This window comes from Theobroma cacao, chromosome 4 (assembly GCF_053813885.1).
Source record: "Theobroma cacao isolate CCN51 chromosome 4, ASM5381388v1, whole genome shotgun sequence".
Classification (NCBI taxonomy): Eukaryota; Viridiplantae; Streptophyta; class Magnoliopsida; order Malvales; family Malvaceae; genus Theobroma; species Theobroma cacao.
This window is the reverse complement of record NC_142642.1, coordinates 32,756,577-32,779,380: the sequence shown is the minus strand read 5'-3', so window position 1 is coordinate 32,779,380 and position 22,804 is coordinate 32,756,577. Positions and strand designations below refer to the sequence as shown.

Sequence of the window (22,804 nt, the reverse complement as noted above, 5' to 3'; positions counted from 1 at the left end):
GATAGGGGGACCTCTAACTTCGCTGTACTAACCTTTTTCTTTTTCTAAAGTTTATACTTTTTCTTAAGTATGTGACTGCCAGCATGTGCCGCTGCCTAAATTATTTTTTGTTTTCACCATCAAAGCTTATAACAGTGATGTTGGAATTTGGATCACTAATCCAAAGACGGAACCCTAACTTAATACACGTTTGGTTTTATCTAACTCAAAAACTTGTAATTAGAATTATACCTTTATAATATACATATATATACACGTTTAATTATATCTAATAATCTCAATCTCGTGTGATTAAAACTACATTATACCGTTCTATTCATTACTAAATTTAGAATTCGTTCGATGGTGAAATTGATAATGACAAGATCAAATTGTACTCAACAAAAAACAACAATGACAGTAAGATGAGATATGATAAGAAAAACAAAAAAACTATTAAGGACATTAAGCTTAAAATGTACAGATAAATTATTTGATATTTTTATGAATCTAAGAAAAATTCTTAATAAAAATATTAATATATTTTATTAATTAACGTTATTCTTAATATAATAACTAGTCAAAGTGTTTTCAAAATATTAACATACTATTTTATATTAACATAATTCTTAATATAACAATTAGTAAAAAATTACTATGTATCGTATTTGACATTCAAGAAGTAAAGAAAATTTATAAAATAATAAATTATCTTTGTATAATAATTTATTTATAGATTGCAAATAGGAGTAGAGGACAAAAAGAGAAGAAAAAAAATGACAATTGTGTGCAAGGACATCAGTCAACTATAGCATGGAGGGTGAAAATGAAAACCAACATTGGAGATAAAATTAGAAAAGGAAAAGATCTAATGCGACTGGAACCACTGGCCCCCTTGTCTCACATCTTATACAACACCTATGGTGCGGTTGGAGGACGCAAATCGTGCCGCACCAAGCTCTGCGGGCACGCTTTGCGGAACAGCATGGTGCGGCACCATTGGCCCCAAAACGTGCCTATCACATCGGGATGGTGCACCGATGACCGAAAGGAGCCTTAGCATATTTAAGGCTCCCATATTTGAGGGTTCTTCTGGTTCCCAAATATCACCAAGTACAGTTAAAAAAGTAAAAACAGAAGAAGGAAAAAACAATGAAAAGACCCAGGATGGGATTGTCACTAGCAGGAAGAAGAGCAACTTTCAATCTTTTCTTCCCTGTTTATAGTGTTCTGCATCATTTTTGAGGACTTCTATAACAGTCAAATATCAAAGACCAACTCTGTTTATGACATTGCAAGAGTATTCCAGTCAAGAATTTTACTGCTGTCATAACTCAAAGGTTAAGAATTTTAAGCAAAGGCCTTCTCAATGGTATACATACAATTACTGAAAGGTTCAAAATCTATGTGAAGCAGAAACTATTTTTTCTTTCGTCAAAAAATACAGGAGACTTTAAGGTTCCGGCTGCATTTTCTCACATTCATCTCGAATAGACTGGAAAAGTACAGAGGAGAGGTATCGCTCGCCAAAGCTTGGAAAGACAACCTGAAAGTGTTTTAAATTCTCAAGAGTTATATCATATGCCAAATAGGAACAAAAGATAATATATTTGTATATTTGCTTCATGCTGCCTAAAGTGAATGACTGGCAATAGAAAGAGACACGTTTGAAAATGGATGTGTAGCTACCAAAGAGAAGAACTGCATTCAATATTTGTTCAAACAATTACTTGATAATTCATATATATTTGTTTTTGGTAAGAGATGACCTATGCAACTGATTTTCTAATTGCTAATGCCAAAAAGTAAGACAGGGTGTTAATAGTGGGAACTGTGCTTTTAGAGTTTTCCTGATTGCTAATGTCAAAAAGTAAAAGAAAGTGTAAAGAGTGAGAACCATGCTTTTAGAATCCACTATGACATACACCATCAGCCAGGCAATTATGAATACAGCCAAAACTACTAGCCGTCAGTTAAGTCATTTTTGCTTTGATTAGTTCCTCACACACAGATAGCCAAGCATGTTTGATACATGCATCCAAGAAATGAACATAATAAAAGAAGAGGGATTGGGTGGGTCGGAGGAAAGGTTTGGGAATAAAATAGCAAAATTAGGCAGGTTGGCGATATAGCACGAGAACACAACAGTTTGGCTTCAGGTTGGAAATGTCCAAATGAGTTTTTTTTTTTGGTGTGATGTTCACATGAGTTCAACCAGATAAATTGCAATACATCGTTGGAGCTTTATAATTGCTAATGTGCCTGAAAAATAGGTCAAGTCCAGGCAATTTGCCAGCAAATCTTAACTTCAGTCATTCTTTAATATCACCTGGTTATTCAGTGTGACATACTTGTTTAATGTATGTCATTCCTAGTTTCAAAAGACTATGACACCTCCATAACTTGTTTTTTCCATCCCACCGCCCTCTCCAAAAGCCCACGCACATGCAAAACATAAAGTTTAAGAGTATAGTTCAGTATTAATTTCATCCTAGATAGCTATCTAAATTGATCTGGAACCTTCATTCAATTTCTTGGCAAGAATAAAATATGTTAATTATAATTTTTAATTGTAATTCCACAAATTTGTTAATTATATTAGTACTTCAAACATCAAAGCTAGCTTCCAAGTTATACTTGATGTTTATAATTTCCAAATACAAGTATTCTCCCTTTAAAACAGTAGCTCAAGTTCTTAATGTATGCAAAACCACTCACCGCAATCAGCTTCCCAGCATTCTCAGATCTTTTCCCAACCTTCATTGCAGCAGCAGCTGCGGCTCCAGAGGATATGCCAACCTGATATTACATGGTAAAATGAATCAAATTAGCAATGACGGAGTAGTATAGCACATGTAGAACAAGAGATTAGAGAAAGTGCACTCAACCGTCTGTTTATTTTGCTCTCTTTTTGTTTATTTCTCTCTCTTTCTTATATTTTCTTAGGGTTTCAAAAGTCTTATGCAAACTCAAGCCTAAGATAGGCTTGTTTTCTTAATGAGCCGAGTCCAAGCAACCTTACACTTGTTTTAGGCTTAGGTGAAGCTTGTGAATACAAAGCTTGATTTATTTACTATACTAAAGTAATGTAATGCCAATAAAATGTTTTTAATAATAACTCCAGATCCACATCTAGCAAATACTGATTTTATTAAGAATTCCAGGACCTCTCCAAGCTGTCACTTTATCATCTTTCAGTTAACAGAGAAACAAGAGAGATGGAGATTCAACATAGACATGAGAATAAAGGAGTGAGAGATAGAGATCGAAAATGATAAACCCAGAAGGGTAATGAAGGGAACAGTCAGATTCCTTCAAGAACAGACTGAACTGTCATTCTCCTCGTCAATTAATACGTGATTTGTTTTTCAGGTTGTTTCCTTGATTTAGGGTGATTCTTTTCAGATCAATTCTCTCATTCATAGCTATGTTGCATGAAATTCTTTTGGTTTTGGGGTTAAGATTTCTCATGCTAAGTTGTTCTGCTTAAGCTAAGAATGATGAAGAATAGCACGACAAAAGAACCAAAACAGAAGAATTTACTAGAATGGCAAGCCAAACTAAGCTGGCTTGAGCTAGGCTAAATTGTTACAAACCAGGTTGTACAGGCTTAGATAAGCCTCAGCTCAAACTCAAGCAAAGAAGGAAAAAGGCCTTTTTGACATCAAGCTGAGCCACAGCAGCAAAAAACCAAGTTAGACCCAACTCCATTTACGCCATACATCCAGCTATCACTAATCTTAAGTCGGACAAAAACCAGATGCAAATACAATATACTTAATCATTCTTGTTAGTATAAAAGATTTTGTCATTTCCTTGAGCAAAAACAAGCTCACTAAGCAGACTTGTCTGTAAATATCCGTCCAATGGTCTATCCAACCAACAAGTTTAAGGGATAAATATCCGTCCAATGGTCTATCCAACCAACAAGTTTAAGGGAAAACGGTTAGTCTAATTAAATTAGTAATCTTTATTTTTGCTTCTACCTCTCCTTCTGTAGTTTAACATGATTTCTTTCCAACAACCCAGAGTCGGCCTAACCATTGTTACCACTCTTTAGGAGGGCTAAGGTCCAATGTCCGAGTCTACCCTCCCCCTTAGACCTCATATGTACCGAAAAAAATGACTTCTTTTAATTTGTATTAACTTCCTAGTGCTTGCATGAGCAATGGGATGATTATCAAGTAATTTGTAAAGGACCTTCATTCACTTCTTGCTTTCACTGCAAACTTTGAAGTTGCTTTAAAGTTATATAAAAAGAACTCACCAACAAGCCTTCCTGAAGTGCTAATTGCTTTGCTGTTTCAACAGCTTCATCACTGGATATCTGTCAATTCAAAGCCACGAGAAAGTGTACATGATCAATTAAGAGCTTGCAATCAAGCATGCGGTTTACGCTTCTAATTTGACTTGAAAGACATGGACTTATGAGAAACATGCTTGACACGAAAGTCATACACCAAACCTGCAACTAGACCCAATTGATTTCCACTTTTCTATCCTTTTCTTTTCTTTTCAGTTTTATCTAGTTAGGTTTAATGGATCTTAAAAACCAATATTCTCCATTCCATTTCAATTACCAACATAGGAACTGAAAAAACCAAACCAAACGAAATTGAATTATATGTTGTAAAATACTTTGATAATAAAGCAGGTGGTTTAGATCAATAAAACTTGAACTGGACCACGAAAAGAATCTATCAGTAAAATATCAAGCAAAATACAAATCATAGCCTTTGGTCTAAACAATTTTCTTTCATACAACACCATGCGCATTGCACAGCATTTAACTTCATACACTGTGATCAGTCATTAAAAGTGAAAATCCTATACCTCCACCTACATCACCTCGCCAGAAGCTGCATGAATTAACATATCCACTTACTTAAATGGATAAAGAAGTTATGCAGCTTTAAAGAAAAATGCTCCAACATGTAGAACAATTCCCAAAAATAATTAACTTGACCATCTTACTGGTTAATGGACTTTAATGACTGCATAGAAAACTTTGTTGGCAAATTTCATTTAAACTTTATCAACTAAAACAAAAGCAAACTTTATGAAACCAAAGCTAGCAGAGAAAAATAATAGAAGAAAGCTCAGAATTACTGCTTTGTTCATAATAAGGCCAGCTAAAAATGACTTACAGCAATCACAAACAATGACTCAGGAAGAAAGAAAATAAAACTCAGACCTCTATAACTTCATCAACCACATCTTGGTCCAAATTCCTAGGTACAAAACCTGCTCCGATCCCTTGAATCTTGTGAGGACCTGTATTTTAGGGGGGGAAGGGGGGCATTTAATATAAGATGCACATTCCTGAAAAATAACACATGAAGATGATTATATCAGAATTATCTCCTCTTACCAGGCTTTCCACCGGAAAGTATGTTGCTCTCTGTAGGCTCTACCCCAATAACCTGATATATCCAAAGTAAAATACAAATAGTCAATGATTCAGTCGCAAAAGAAGGCAAAGCCCTTCTTGAAAAGATTTTTTGCTGCCAAGACAATCAACTAGTAGGAGACGCTACAAATTCACTTTTCTTTGGTGATAAATTTTCTAAAATGTTTCTCTAAAATTGAATGCAATAATGTTCACAAGGGTATATGAGATGTAAATGCCATGCTGCAGGATTTGATAAAAGGGGAATGATTACCTTGATTTTAGGATTTTTTTCTTTGAGGAACCTACCAACTCCAGATATGGTTCCACCAGTTCCAATCCCTGCAATAAAAATGTCCACTTTGCCTCTGCTGTCTTCCCAGATCTCCGGACCAGTTGTCTCATAGTGTATCTGCAAAAGGAAACATGAATTTTAATCTAAACCCATAAAATTCAACAAGGTATTAATAGGCAAATGTAACTACAAACTTTAGGATTTGCTGGATTGTCAAATTGTTGAAGCATGTAGGCATTGGGTGTGCTCTTCAAAATCTCTTCTGCTTTTTGAACTGCTCCCTTCATGCCTTTTGCTGAATCAGTTAAAACAAGCTCAGCTCCAAATGCTTTCAGAAGAACTCTTCTTTCCAAACTCATTGATGCTGGCATTGTCAAGATGAGCTGATATCCTTTTGAGGCAGCTATGAATGCAAGGCCAATGCCTGTATTTCCACTAGTAGGTTCCACAAGAATACTCTGAAAATATGGAAGAAGAATTAGTAAGCAACATGTCATTAGTACCAAAATTTTATTCAAAAAAATCTAAGAGTTAACACTCACAATGAGTATCACACTAATGAAGGTTAAAAAATGATCTCGAAAGAGACTTTGTAAGTTAAATCATGCTCTCCTAAATGTTAGCATATACATTATAAAAAGAAAAGAAACAAATGAACTGTATCACATTTTTCCAGTCAAATTGGAGTACAAGCCCTATTTTATTAGTGGACAGCTATAGGGAGCTAGGAAAGCCATTAGTGATAAAACATAACAGGTTTTGACACTAGAAACCAGTCGATAAATAACCAGAAATAAGATACAAAGCTGGGGCATTAGTCCATGCAGGAGCAAAAAGATCAAACCTAAAAGATGCCTAATAACTGGTGTGATACTAAAATGCAGCATGTAGTTTATGACCCTAAGTTATGTATGTATATAGGCCCCTCTTTATGTAACAGGACTGCCTAAATCGATTGACCCTAACATTAGACATAAACATCTAAAAGCTTCATGAATATAATTATAGTGACAGTTCTAGACATCATGCTCAGCTAAAGATTGCTGAAACAGTATCAGATTGGCATAAAAAAGGGCGCCTATGCCTAAAAGAGAACCCTAACTTGCCAATTTAAGAAGACCATTATCCACGAATACGAAGTTTAAGCCAAAGTAGTGAAAACAGTACAAGAAGCGAAATTTGATTATAAATTTAGTTCTTATAAATCCCCTGCATGTGGACAGAAGTTCCATCTACCTTCCATTACCTTTCCAGGTGTTATAACTCCTCTTTGCTCAGCATCAGCTATCATACTGTAACCTATCCTGAAACCAATTGAAAATAATATTAATTTGTTCTTGTCTTTTTTTTTGGGGAATAAAAAATTTTAATGACAGAACAGAGTAGCAGCATTTAAGCCTCACCCAAGAGATTCTGGGAGTTTAATCAGGATATTAACTTCATTTATGAATAAATTTAGCTAGAGAAGAATTTAATTATCTACATGCACGTAAAGTTATTTTGAACTGGCTGCCAGGTTGAGCCCACCTTAAAAGATACGCTTTTACTAGCATGCAGCACAATGTGATAATTATCACAATTTTAGTGGAGGGTTCAACAAAAGAATGAATGGCAATCTTGAGATTTCAAGTACTTAACTGAGACGGGTGTCCCCTTAATCAAAAGTGTTGTTTGCCAAGTGGAAACAAAACCTAACAACCATGCATACAAGCTACTAGATGCTTACAAAAGTTTGAATACCTGTCCTTCACACTGCAACATGGTTCCATTATCTCAAGCTTGGCAGCAATATTTGCAACAGAGCCCTTCACAATATTGTTCAAGTACACCATAGGTGTTTTCCCAATAAGCTGTGTTACAAAACAACCAATATAACAGAATAAAAAACGATACAAAGCACTAGAAGATAGAAGGTGCATTGATTAATAGATTCAGAGGAGTTCACTTCTTTCTCCATTAAGATAACACATACCACAATCAAAAGAGGTTTCATATTTTAAAAACAAGATTCAAGCCCTGTACTTTTATCAGATGGACTGACCAGTCACAACATATCTGGAACTACACATAAGAAAGTGAAAGGGGGACAAGTAGTAAATTAAAACCATTAACAAAACATCAGTTGACAAAAAGCAGCATAACATTTTCAGATAACCAAATCAAACTACTAATCCTCTAGCATATTACATATGGTATCGAAAACACCCTTTCTTCCCCCTGACTGGTAACAATATGAAATCATCAATTCCCTTATGTTTATGTCAGCAATCACAACCCAAAAAATATATTCAGATCATCATCCTTTCCAACGTGTCTTGATAATTTGAATTACTTCTAAACATAAATTGAAGAAATAATCTTTCTAGATGCAGGACTACTAGTCTTAACTCATTCAGACAAATGACATCCTGGTAAAAGGAACAAAGAACTTCAAATGAACTACTCTTAATACTAATCTAACACTATTACCAACATGAATGCACATAAGCCTTTCAACTTTTGAGGTTCTTATCTTCATTGGTTTACCCGCTTAATTGAAAAAGTTGGAATCATATGAAAATTAAAATTAATTTGTTACTTGGTGCCAGTTAAAACTATTTTACCACTGAGCTCCTTTAAAAGTTAAAGACAAAGGCAAGCAATCCCACAATTCCCATAGCTCCACTATGGAGAACATGAAACTCTTCTCACTTAAGTAACATTGCCTCCAACAATACCACCAGACTGTTACATTAAAATAAGCAAAAAAACATTATACAAAATTCATATTAAACACAATTTGAAAAATATAAAACCCATTTACCATACAAATTACACCCAAAAAAAATAACAATCCCAATAACTCCTACCAAATTCTCAAACTCTAATCCACATAAATATATAGTACTAAAATTGCATCCGAGCAATTAATATATAGTACTTAAATAAAGAACCAACAAAGCAAAAACTTTCCAAGAAACAAATCCAACCCATTTTAAAATTCCATGGAAACAAAACATTCAACTTCAAATTTGGTTAAAAGAAAAGTAACCCATTTCCTAAATCCAATAATAAATAATAAATGAAGAATAAGAATGAGACCTGAGTAACATCGTCAGCAATGTTAAGTCCTTCGATGTCAGTGTCAGGCTTGACCGAGACAGCTTTACAGACAACAGAGAAACCAGAAGACGATCCCTTCCCATAATCCGGCTTCTTCAATCTCAGAGAAGCAGTAGCAGAGTTGGTGGTGGGTCCAAAAAAACCAAGCTTAAGAGTGTCGGGAGAGAGGTCAGAGGACGGCTTCTTCTTGGAGTCGAGGAAAGGAGAAGTCAACGGATTGAAGAAAAGAGAAGAAGAAGCAGCTGCAGCCATTTTCTCTGTATCTGGGCTGTTTGTTGGACTGTGCAGATATTTCTACTTCGTTTCGTTGCGTCCTAATTCTGCCTCTGCCCTATATCTTTACACCTCACGATTACGCAACAACAGCAGTCAAAGAACCAAAAAGGCAATTACTGTTTTTTGTTCGGAAATGATAATGATTTATGATTAAAATTGTTTTCACACTAATAGTTGATCTCTTTTCTGTCAAAGGATTAAGGATTAAAGTGTAGATATTGACTTCACTAATTAAGCCAATTTATCATTTACTGAAGTATTGGTGAATTCTAAGCATCATTATACACTAGTATAATTTAATTTAAGATTAATTTTGTTGTATAGCTTAATAATTTTAATGTTTCATAATTAATTATATTATTCAAGATAAAATAATGATTATACTTTTTTATATTTTAGAACTACAAATCCAAAGAAAATTGTAAGAAAGTTATGTCCACATTCAATGAATGTAGTCAGTACCCTCTAGCTCAGTCAAGGTGGAAATTTCGTAGCCTTTCGACGCTTTAAGCGGGCAGTTTCGGGACAGGCCAAAATGAGGAAAATTTTATAAAAGAAAAATAAAAAAGAAGAAGAAGGAGGAGGATGGGGTATATTTCTTATTTTTCATTAAATTATCTTTTATTAAAATGAAAGAACTTTGAATTTGGAACAAGAGAAACTTTCAGTATCTTATAGGTTATAGCAGAGTGAATATAGGTTTTTAATTATAAAAAAATTTAAAAAAGTTAGGATAATTACATCTTTTATATTTAAATAAAAATGAATATAAAAATTAATTTAGAGAAAAAAAATCAATAAATTACCATTATGATTATCAAATTACTTAAACATTAAGCAATGGTTCTGTATAATTCCTTTTTACAGATACTTAAACATAATAGCTTCAAATTAACGCCCCATAATAGCTTCAAATTAAAGCCTTTTTCTTAACCCCTCTTATTTATTTATTTATTTATAATAGTTTCCAATTAACGCCTCTTTTCTTCTAACTATTTTTTCTCTTTTTTTTTTTCGTTGTTTTCTCTATTTCAAGTTTCAACATGTCTAATGAACTAGAGTAAGTTTTAGTCCCTTGTTTGGGCTTGAGATCAGAGGAAAGTCATACTATTCTATGTATGTCATTAGGTAGCATGTTTTCGGACAACGAAGGGGACGAGGTCTTTACTGATCATGATGATGCTTTCATGGAAGATATTGTCATACTCGAAATTGATTTTGAGGAGGTTATTGAGGATGTCGCTGCAGTGGTCTTAGATGATCCTGTTCCTCCAAAGATGAAACGTGCCAGTATAACAACCATCGAAGGATTGGAGAAGGTAAAGATTGATGAATCGAGTGTAAAGTCGTGTTCAATGTGCTTTGAAGATCTTTCAATCGGGACAGAAGCCAGACACTTGCTATGTTCCCACGTTTATCACACAAGCTACATAACAAAATGACTTAAAGAGAGCAATGCATGTCCATTGTGCCGCTACAAGTTGCCTGTTGTTGATTTTGATTTGAATTCCACCATGCTTGATATGGATTGTAAGATTGGCTGCTAATGATTGATTTGAATGTACTTGATTATAAGTATATGAAGATTCTTTCTTCTTTTCTATCCATTTTTTTCTTAATTTGTGTAGTAACTGATCAACAATTTGTTTGTAGTCTAACCTATATCTAATTACCAATTCTATATTTGATATTAAAATACCTAACTTCTTTTTCTAATTCTCAAGTTTTTTTATTTCTTATTGTAGAGGGTTCTTATAGTAAAGAGAGAGAACGTGTTGTAATAAGTGAAGCAAAATACATTAGAGGTGACAAAGAGAAAGATTAGAGCAATCTTTAAAGCGTAAGTGTTTTGATGATAGGTGGTGAGGAATAAGAAAGGTGGAGAAAGAGGCGGAGCATGACAGATGAAAAGGGCTGAGTAGAGAGAATAATTGGAAGAGCTTTGAGAGAATTTTGAAGATAGTTTCTGCTAAGTTTATGATTCTTTTTCCTTGCCCCCAACCTCTAATAGCATAGCCATTCCCCCTTTATTCCCAAGGAATTTTTATTCCTTTGTTTGGTTGGAAAATGATCCAAGGAATAGCCATTCCTATGGAATGGCTATTCTTCAAAATCCTTTAAAACCAAGGAATAGCTAATACCACCCTCCCCCATGGTATTAGCTATTCCATGGTTGAGGAATAAATTTAAAAATGAATAAAGACAAAAATACCCCTTACAAGTTTAAAAATTTACAACTTTATTAGTATAAAATATTATTTTTCTCTCTCTCCTCTTTCTCTCACTTGATTCCAATTTTTAATAAAATATTAATATTAAATTATAAATAAAATATTAATATTTAAATTATCAATTATTAATAAAATAAATTATAAATTATTCCTATTTAAAAACAAAATAAATTATAAATAAATAAACATAGTATCATTTAAATTAGATAAACAATATTAATAATTAAATCATCAATTATTAATATTTAAATAAATTACCAATTATTAATATTTAAAAAATAAAATAAAAAATTAATCATAATAAAATTTAAATTAAATAAAATATTAATATTTAAATTATCTATTATTAATATTTTAAATAAATAATCAATTATTAATTTTCAAAAATAAAATAAAATAAAATAATTGATCATCATAATATTTAAATTAAATAAAATATTAATATTTTAAAAAATAAATAAATATTAATATTGAAATTATCAATTATTAATATTTTAAATAAATTATCAATTATTAATATTTTAAAAATAAAATAAAATAAAAATTAATCATAATAATATTTAAATTAAATAAATGTTAATATTTAAATGATTTATTATTAATATTTTAATTAAATTCTAGATTATTAATATTTAAAAAATCTAATAAAAATAAAATGTCACATAAATAATAAATGGTGTTTTTGTCTTTTTATTTTCTATTCCTTTCTTATTCCAAAATTATTGTTACCAACCAAACACTACAATAAGTCATAATAATTATTCCTGTTCTATTCCCTTTGTCATACCAAACTAAGTAATAACTATTCTATTCTATTCCCACCTCATTCTATTCCCACATAACAACTATTCTATTCAATTTCTGTCTATTCCGCCAACCAAACGTACCATAAGGCTCTCATATTTATATTAAGTAGAAGTAATTGAGAGAATACATTTAATTATGGGAGAACGTACTTGTCATGAAAAAGCATGTTAAAAAACGACTTACTGGATATGAAGTTTAATCATGGAAAAACATGCTGATCATTGAAGAGCACGTTAACGAACAATTTATGGGATATTAAGAGAATGTCCATCTAGTTGGGTAGTAGGTGTTAGTTTTGGGTAATGGAGTATTGACATTTGATATTGCACCACATGCATTCTATTGGAAGAAAAAAAGAAAAAAGGTAAAGCATATGTAATTCAAGGAAAAGTTAAGAAAAAGTTTTTTAATTATTTTCATATTTGACCCATCAAACCAAACTCTCTAAAATATTTCAAAAGTGAAAATAACTCATTAACTCTACCACTCATTCTGAGTTACTTTTGCTTCGTTATATAAAATAGTTATTCCATACTTATTCCTATTTTATAGCATAACATATGAAACAACTGTTCCACGCTTATTTTTATTTTGTAGCACAATATTTCAAGAAATAATAATTAGCCAAAATTGGACATCTACACTTATGTTTTGTTGTTATATCAATACATATTCTCTATCATTATGGCTATATATCAATATTAAGCAGATTTTTGAAGAATATATCTTACAAATTATTGTTACCGTTGGTTTTCAATTTTGGATTCACCATGTGCTATATTCATAAAGAAAGCATCGAATAATTTAAGAAGAATCCACTATTATCTTTAGTTGATGGCAATGAAGCCCGTAGTAGGATAATGTTCTTATGGTGGGGGTTAGCCAATCCCAAGTTCCATAAGCTCTTTCATCTAGATATGAGATAATTGTACTTGTTGGAGATAATCAAAACCCAAGTAGCATGGAGTAGAAGAGTTGGTATTGTTAGGAATTGGAAAACATAGTGCCTTGAATCGGTAGATAGAACTGAGAACCCCTTTGCTCACAGGTTAATCCTATTCAAACTACGTATTATGGCTAACTAAAACAATGACTTAATTGTGTTTTGATGAAGTCATTGCTTTTTCAAACTTGGTTTTAGAAATTATTAAATTCTCATCAATTATGGTTTTCTAATTTAAATATTGTCTTTGTATCTTGGTTGGCTGTATAGGATATAATTTGAACTTGTTATTGTAGATAAATATTTTGATGGAGGATTTCTTTTTTATAAAGTAATGCGGGAATACTTGGATGTATGCATATCATATTTGTCCTTTTGAAATTCTTTTATATGCCTTTCTCTTTTAGAAATGCTTAGGAGCCTATGGTTGCATGAGGAGCTCGATGTCTTTGGCTTCCTTATGGAAGGTCTTTAGCTCTAATGATTAGAGCAATGGTATGTTTGGTGAGATCATCTTGTTAGGGAACTTCAACCTTATTCATTTTAATATAGTATAAAGTATTTCAAATATGCATATTGTACTATTTTTGCTAGAAAAATAAATGTTTTTGAATATGAAAATAATTAAAGTAAAAATCGGAAAGCATAATCCTCATAAATAACAAAGTCTATAAATTCAGCAAGTTATGATAAATAGAAACCTCAATAGTGTTGTTTATATTTCCCAATGGCTCATGGGTAAAATTATTTAAATAAAAAAATACAAAAGGCTCATCTATAACTATATTTAAAGGAAGACCTTGACACTTGGCAATAAAATATAAAAAGCCTCAAAAGGAATTTTTTATTTAACACTTGGTAATGAAATAAAGGAAACCCCTTTTCTTGCTTGACACTTGGCAATGATATTGCCTGAAGGAATAAATCAACTATAAAGCCTAAATCTAAGAGTCAATTACTTTGTAATTGGCATGCTTAAAATTGAATACCTATCTATAGATAAAAATATCTATCCATAAAATAATGTGATCTATCGATAGAATTTTCTATTTAGAGAGATTTTTTTTTTGGATAATGCTTTTTATTTTTAATTTTTATAAATTTAAGGTAAAAATAAATATTTAGTAATTTTATATATTTTAATATTTATATAATTAATATAAAAATATTATGTTATTTTTTAATATTATTATTTATTATTTTAATTACTTAAAGTTGAAAAATCAAATTTTATATTAAAAATTATAAATTTATTCAATTTATATATCTTTTATACATAACGATAATTTTGTTAATTTACATTACATTCACAGTAAAGTGCTTACAAACCAAATAGTACAATGTAATCTTCTCAACAATTATATTTTCTACAATCATCACTTTCTTTTATTATACAAAACACTGTATAGTATGTTTGGTTCGCAGAATAAATAGAAATGAAATAGAAAAGTTATTATGTAGGAATAGAATAAGATGAGAATAAAATATAATAGCTATTACATAGTTTGGTACGACGAATGAAATAAAGTAAGAATAATTATTATGACTTATTGCAGTGTCTGATTGGTAAAAATAATTTTGAAATAAGAAAAGAATAGACAATAAAAAGATAAAAATATCATTTATTATATATGTGATTATTTATTTTTATTTTATTTTATTTTTTGAATAGCAATAATTTATAATTTATTTAAAATATTAATAATTGATAATTTAAATATTAATATTTTCTTTATAATTTAATTATTAACATTATAAAATATTATTATTTTATTTGTAATTTCAATATTATTATGATTATTTATTTTTATTTTATATTTTAAATATTAATAATTTATAATTTATTTAAAATATTATTAATTGATAATTTAAATATTATTATTTCATTTACATAATATATATGTAAGTCAGATGTGCTCAAAACAATGTAACACTTAATTTTGATAAAAAAAAATGGATTAAGTTTTTGACAAAATAAATTGTGAGTGATAAATTTTTCAACTCAAAATTGGTTATAACTTACCTTTAATTTTATTTGGATTTCTATGAATATTTCTTTTAGATTTTCTTGCAAAAGATTTAGTAGTATAGTTGTTAAATAATAAAAAATGTTAAATAAAATAAACATTATAAGAACTGCCATAATCCAATAATAAATATGAAAAACAAGGTTCAAACATGGAACTAATTGTTTTCTCTTGTTCAATTAAGTCATTTTAAATACATGTAAAAAAACAATGATTATTGTTATGCCTTTAATTGTTAATAGGTATTCCTAGTAAAATAATAAAAACATTAAAAAATGTATCAAAGTCATTAAAATTACATTTAGAAATTACTACTTCTGTCTATAAATATTTATCTCTTTTTTATTTTCATGAAAATTAAAATAATTAATCTTAATATATTTTATATTAAAATTTGAATTTTTTTAGTCTTGATAGTGTTTTGATTAACTTTATTGAATTTCCTGAACATCTCTAAATTCAGTAACTAGGAGTTTCGATGGTTTTTTACACTAGCTTTTATTTTATTGAATCTGATTGTAATCATAAAGTCCATAGTAATTTTAGTTATGATACTCAGTAATAAAATTATGTAATTTTCAAAAAATATATAAATTTTTAATTTTTAATATAAAAAAGTAAACAAATCATAAAATATAAATTTATAATGCAAAAAATGGGAAAAGAATTAAGTATCAAAAAAATATTTCCTTGTTGTTCATCTCAAAATAAAAAAAAATAAAGAAAAATGATTGATAGAGTAACATATAAGATCAACATACATTGTAAATTATTTTTTAAAAATTTTTATAAATTGTAAATTATTTAACCATACTTCTTCAAATTAATAGGTGCATAAAAATTTATATTAAATTATGTATTCCATTTTCATTATTTACATAACAATTTAATCCATAACCATGGGTTAAATTATAACTAATTCAAAGATTGTCTAAGGTAAAAGGTCTAAGGTAAAGGAGTTTTACTCTTCATGATTTCAAGTACACTCCGGCCTTGTTTGGCTCTCCTCCACAGCCATCCATCAAAGTGATGAAAAATGATAAATGCCACGTATCATTAACATAAATTAAACCGATTGACCGAGCTTACCAACCAAAGCACATTTTGATTTCTACATGAACAAAACAAATTTTACAGCAAGGTCATGTTACTGTAAGGTCAACGAATAATGACCAGTTTCTAAGATAAAAAATAAAATAAAATTAGAATAACAACTGAAAATATGAAATTAATTTATAAATATATAATAATAGGGATAAAAATAATTATAGTGAAAAATAACTTTTTAAAAATTTTGACATATATTCTGAAAATGAATGTGAAAAATCATAAAAATGAAATAAATATTGTTGAGATATTAACGTAAATGTATAAGAATTACCACAACAAGTCAATTTAGACAAAATAAACATACTTTTAATAAAAAATAATCATTTACATATATATTATTGAATAAATAATATTTAATTATGAATAAATAAAAATTTATAAATGTATAGTAATAAGGATTGAAAAAATATGTATAAGATGTATCTAACACATCTTATAAGTAGCAAACGAGACAAAGCCTGTGAGCTTCCCTCTTGTTTCTACACTAGTAGCAATTTGTGAGTATACATTGTGAGGTGGACTTGCATTATTATTTTTATTAATGATGTTGCTGCCCAAAATGCGAGAGAAATTCGAATGGAACCAATTTTAGTTGGTGTATAGCATAAATAATTTAAATTTTAAAACCTTTTTAATTTCCTAAATATCCAAGCAAAATATGGAACCAAGAACCCTCTTAACTACAACAATTACCACTTTCCTTGGGAGGTGGTAGCCATGTTTATGAGATTATGGAATGGGAGACAACTATTTCCAATTCTTGGACTATCTGAACTATAGCATTAACACCCACTTTTTATCTAAACTACATAAAATTTTTATAATAGAAAAAAATATATAGAGGAGTTGGATTTTCAATTGTTCATATTCCACATTTTTCACTTGAACCTTTTTTTTTTTTTTTGTTTCCCTCTCAAATCCTTACTTTGGGATTCTATTTGACAAACTGAGTAGTCATTTATCATATAGAATATTCTTTAAAAAGTTCATTTTCCCCATACATCAAGAAAATGAAAATAAATCAACAAACTTGATCTCAAGCAAGAAATTACAAACAAATCAACAATTTCTTGAACTTAATAAAACAAATAACCAATCTGATCACAAACAGATAAAACAAGCAATACAAGAATAGGAAATTACAATAAGTATTTTACAATACTAAAGTGGAATTCCCCCAACAAAATCAAAGTTTTTTGTTGTCGAAAGGTCTCTAAACTTGGAAAGGCCATGGCCAATTCTTCAAATCCTCATCTTGAACCTTCCCATTCCTCTGACTTGATTGGCCACTACCAACCCCATGGCCTTCCACAAAAGCATAGTACCTCAGCACAAAAGCAAGCCCCAACACCACCCATTCCAAGCAAAAAACAGCCACACACAACCCACCAGCCAACTTCAATATCACAACCCCATCTTCTTCCCTTACGTAAGACTTCAAGTAGCCCAAGAAATCAGTTGTTCTGGTCAAGATAAGCACTGAAACAGAGCCCTGGAATATGGATGTCAGCACCATCGCCACCATGTGAGCCGCGTAGCGTTTGTTTGATCCGGATGTGGCCACGGAGCAGCCGGAGACGGCGCCGACTATGGTGATGATGTGGAGGAGGATAAGGAAGAAGCCGCAGAGGGAAGGTAAGAGGCGGAGGGAGAGGGTGAGGAAGATGCAACTCGAGGCTGCTCCCAAGAGGATGTAGTTGCTGATAAGGAAGATTTTGTGGGTGCGGCTGTGAGATTGTGTTACAGAATTCTCAACTGAGAGACCCATTTGAAGAGAGCTTGGAATCGAATCAGATGAAAACAAAAAGAAAGAGATGATCCTTTGAAGCAAAATTTCGGGTTTGAAATTTTGTTCCCGGAAGAGATTGATGGTTTGTTGTAGAAAGAAAGCTATTGGAGGAGACTATATAAGGTGGTGAGGTTGGAGTCAACGTTCGAATTTTCGAGTGGGCAAGCTGGAAAAGTGACCGTTGAGAGAGGCCGCTTTGTATTTAAAAGATAAAACTTAAAGCTTGTAACGGCTAGTTTTAGGCTCTTTGGCTAATCAGAAAGTGCTTCAACAACGATTAGAAAACAGACACGGGACAACCTGTCTTTTCTTTATAGCAGAACAAAAGAACTAAAAAAGGCTAGCTGGGTTACCCAAGGTCAATAGAGAGTACACTATTCAATATCTATGATGTACCAAAATTCCAATTAATTATTCTGTTAAAATAAGGTTCTGTTTGATCAACTCAAAAAAGATTCAACACTTTTAATTTTGAAAAATTTAAATACTGAATTTATGATATAAAGATTGTTTGATACGTTACTGAAATTAAATGATAAGTAAGTCTTTTTTATTGAATCCATTGTAAAAGAAAAATATGATTTTGTAGGTATTTTGCATTGATAATAGCTAAAGAGTAAAGAATAAATGGTTAATCTTCCATTAAGTGGTTTTTAAAATTGAAAAAAATAAATAAATCATTTGTAAATTTTGAAGTGTTTATCAAACACACCCTAAGTTCAATCAATGCCTACATGTAAATATTCATTTGTCTTGGACTCTTAGTTAGCAAATCAAACTAGCGGGAGGGCCACATTGCTACCATGTTCAATAACATCGAGGACTTGGTTCAAATAATTTAAAAAATTTGGGGATAAAACGTAAATCTTCTCAACAGGCTAGAGACCCACAAATCGTTGAGAAAATAAAGTACGAGCCGCTTTGAAAAACAAAACCCATAACGATGAAATAAACACTCCTTAGGTTAATTTTGGAGTCTTTAAGTTGCCAAGGCAGAGTTCAAAGGTCTAATTTCCCTAATATGATTTAGGCCATGAAAGAACCTTAGACCAAAACTTTGTTTATCAAAGGCTCAGAACTTACCTTTAGTATTCCTAATCCAAAGTCAATTCTCAAAGGAGCTGGAAGATTGCAAACCCTGTTTGAATAGATGATTGCAGTTCCCTAATTGTATGACCGTACCCTACCAATATCTGTAAATGTAAGGATTTTGAACAAAATGTATTACACAGTCAATAAAGATGTCAAGTTCAGCTTAAAAACTACAGAGAATGAATACAACTTTCCCGAGGCCTACGTAGGACATCAAGAATCTCCCAAGATTAGTCTTCCAATCATTAACTATCAATTTGGAAGCAAGTGGCAAATGCCAGCGCAGTTCAGATCTCCCCTAGATAAATCTGTTTATCGCTACTGCATGAGCCAATGATAGGTTCATTAGGATGGAAGACACTTTCATTCACGGATCCTGCGTGGCCAGGAAGCTTATACAAGATGCGTCGAGTTGTCGTATCCCATATGTACACCATCCTATCTGAACTACCAGCTGTGACCTTGCTTCCATCAGGTGACCAGCCACATTTCAACAAGTTCTTTTCAAAATTGTGTTGGTGCCCTTCCAAAATTTTTACACAGCGATTCTGTGGCGCATAAGGGCGCATATCCCATATGCAGAGTTTACAATCCATACCGTTGGTGAGAAGATAGGAACCATCAGGACTCAAACTCATTCCTGTTATCATGTCTTGATGACCTTGAAGTGTCATGGTTACTTCACCTTTACGCAGGTCCCAAAGCTTAACATCATTGTCAATACCACCTGTAAAGATCTTATCTGAGGCATCAGAGAAACTAACTGCAGTAATTTGGTATTTATCAGGAAATGTTTGGATGGCACCTCTCTGACGCATATCCCAAAGTTTAGCAGTTCCATCATCAGATCCACTAACAACAAGAGGTGGCCCTCTCCGTGATGGACAGCATGAATTCACAAAAGAAGAGTGCTCTGCCATCTTTTTTATTTGTTTTCCTGTTTCAACATCCCATGCTCTCAAAGTTTTGTCAGGGCTAGCTGATATTATCTGGGATCCATCAGTGGTCCAATGAAGATCCAAAACTGCATTCTTGTGCCCCTTTAGAACCATGAAGTTTTTGCAGTCTCCATGGACATTCCACAGAAAAATTTCTCTGTCATGCGATCCAGATGCAACAACAGTCCCAGTTGGATTGAACTTCATTGTATATATAGCACTCTGATGCCCCGTCAGCAACATTATTGGTGATTCCAGACTTGATGTGCGTTTGTTTCCATTTCTATCTGGTCCTTGAGGAGCATATGGAACAGTAGACCACTCCATTGGCCTTGGACCTGACAAAGCATTTTCACTTTCCCTCGTAACAATTTCCATCTTCTAACCTCAGCTTAGTATTCGACAAGTAGAAAAATATACTTCTCTGAGAAACAACCTGAGATACAACATTATAGAAAATAAAAAATTTGGTAAAAACAAATGAGTATATCTAGATAGCATAGGCACATCCAAGGCAGGTCTAGGCATTGCTATTCAAAATGCAAATTGAACAAGAAAATCTATTGACAAGAGATCCTATCCCTCTTCCCAGCATGCCCAAACTAACATCACAACTGGACTTCCAATAAGTGGATAAGAGTGTAAACAAAAAAGAAGATAACATATACATGCCATCAACACAATTCAATTCAACCAATTGGAAGAACATGACATGTGCAAATATGCATACTGATGTGTCAATCACATTAAAAACTAAAATACATTTAACTTTGTTTTTGAACAAACCAATGAACTAGGCCAAACAGGGAGCATAAATGCAAAAAGGGCAGTAAAGAATTTAAACCAAATACAAGCTGATAAATCAAAGGGTACAATTTAGGTGAAATTCCATATGCGGAGTTTATTAGATTCCCTAAGAAAATTATGTCATATTGTAAAATTACTGATTCAATTCACCTTGATTTAAATTCACAATGGTGAGCCATCAACTTTAACTCATGACGTTTTTTTAATGGAAATCTAGGCAAATTACTCTACTGAATTCTTAACTGAAAACAAATATGCTAAGTAAAAAATTTTAATTTAAATAACGAAAAACAGTAAGTTCACTTAAAAAGGCAAAAAACAAATCCATGCACCCCACCTCAGCTTTTGATTCAATTGTAAAGGAACATATCTCCTGCTAGAGAAGCTGGATTCGAATCCCACAAACACTCCACTTTATTTAAAAAAAGAAAAAAAAAAAAAAAGTACTGACACGCAACTAAACCCTATATCCATTACTACCTAAACGATGATCGTTAAGCGTGCAACTTATAAAACAAACTTTGCTCACCGCGTGGATCTGAAATTTGACTACAACAAGCTAAAAATTTAAAAAAAGAAAACCCCAAATCTAAACTCAACTATTCAGATTACTCAACCCAAGTAGATAAGATACGAGATATTCGAAATCAAAAGTAAAGAATAATGATAATAATAAACAGAAAAAAAGGGGATAACACCGCAGCCATGGAAGCGAGGGCGCCTTGACCATGGAAATAGGAATTAGCAAAGAGGGATAGAAGAAACGAAAGGGAGAGAGATAGGACTAACCTTTGATGTCTCGAGGTCACCGTCCGTCGCCGAGAGTGAAAGAAATGCTGAATTTGGAAGATGGAACAAGGGTTTAGACTTAGTGCAGGAGTGGCCTGCTGGCGAAAAAGCCAAAATATTAACAGGCCCAATAACTTGGGCTGAGACACTGTGGTCGAATAAAATTTAAGTTTATTGACCCATTTAATATATACCTTAATAATTTATTACAACAAGAATTATTTTTATGGAGTATTATTGTTTGAAATTAATTAACTTACATAATAAAAATTGAAGTATCCAATTAAAGGGTTTAGTCAAAATTTTCTTTATTGTATATAAATGATACTTGAACCTGAAACAAATATTAAAAATCTTATCCGAACTTATTTCAAATCTCATAAAGTTTGAGTACCGTGAATACTCGTAAAAAACCAATCCGTTAATATCTCTAATTGTATATTTAAGTCTTTGTAATATTGACGAGTGAGATATATCAATTAAGATTTTATTTAAGGCACTTAATCTCATTTTACCCTTTCTTTTATATACTAATATAAAGTATTTGTTGAAAATGATACAATTATCATATATGACAAATTAAGATTATATATTGTTAGCTCACAAATTAAATTCACAACTTTAAATCTTAAGCTGAGTTACGTAAGGTTCATAGGACGAGTGTGAATTATCTCTTTTGTATTACTTAAAATTATATGTATCAAATGAAAAGAAAGATGTGCTCACATTCTAGCGTGACATTATTTATTATGTGTTAAGGAACGTGTATGATTAAGAAAGGGATTACTTATCTAAATATGTTTTTTTTTTATTTTAATGCAAGTATTAGTCATGCATCAAAGTATATGACTAAATGTTAAACACACATAAATTCGAATCTCATTCTAAAACTAAAAATAATAATAACTAATATTATTATTAAACAATTCTTTTCTAATATTAGAACTTGTGGTAAGGTGACAAACAAAGTATCTATCACAAACAATGGTTTCCATCTTTGAATCTATTTTCACAATGAAAATGATTTTATTTATTAGTCCATTGAAAATGAGTTGGAAAATTTATTATGCAAGCTTGTCGTTAGAGAGTTTAAGGAATAATAGTCCAATAATTAGAGTTTAAGAATCAATTTTAAATGTTTTGCATTTGAAATTGAAAATAAAAAGGCTGTGTAACTCTATACCACATGAATATAAAATTAGGAGAGTTAATCATATATAAGAGATAAGT

General features: G+C 31.4%; 3 protein-coding genes across 3 annotated transcripts; all 3 read right to left on the bottom strand.

Moving 5' to 3' along the window:
• Positions 1-1,282: 1,282 nt before the first annotated feature.
• On the bottom strand, positions 1,283-9,149 carry LOC18602339 (cysteine synthase, chloroplastic/chromoplastic-like). Its single transcript, XM_007033661.3, has 10 exons — positions 8,745-9,149; positions 7,404-7,513; positions 6,910-6,967; positions 5,858-6,121; positions 5,643-5,780; positions 5,351-5,402; positions 5,174-5,253; positions 4,247-4,306; positions 2,698-2,778; positions 1,283-1,525 (listed from the first exon to the last, which is right to left on the bottom strand). Exons 1-10 carry the CDS (start codon positions 9,015-9,017, stop codon positions 1,433-1,435), a joined length of 1,209 nt encoding a protein of 402 aa, XP_007033723.3. The 5' UTR covers positions 9,018-9,149; the 3' UTR covers positions 1,283-1,432.
• Positions 9,150-17,170: 8,021 nt separating this feature from the next.
• Positions 17,171-18,055, bottom strand: LOC18602337 (uncharacterized). Its single transcript, XM_007033659.3, has one exon. The coding sequence runs from the start codon at positions 17,925-17,927 to the stop codon at positions 17,373-17,375; it is 555 nt and encodes a 184-aa protein (XP_007033721.1). The 5' UTR covers positions 17,928-18,055; the 3' UTR covers positions 17,171-17,372.
• A 1,085-nt stretch (positions 18,056-19,140) lies between these two features.
• LOC18602336 (Transducin/WD40 repeat-like superfamily protein) lies at positions 19,141-21,700 on the bottom strand. Its single transcript, XM_018120386.2, has 2 exons — positions 21,575-21,700; positions 19,141-20,414 (listed from the first exon to the last, which is right to left on the bottom strand). The coding sequence occupies exon 2, from the start codon at positions 20,354-20,356 to the stop codon at positions 19,328-19,330; it is 1,029 nt and encodes a 342-aa protein (XP_017975875.1). The 5' UTR covers positions 20,357-20,414; positions 21,575-21,700; the 3' UTR covers positions 19,141-19,327.
• Positions 21,701-22,804: the final 1,104 nt, after the last annotated feature.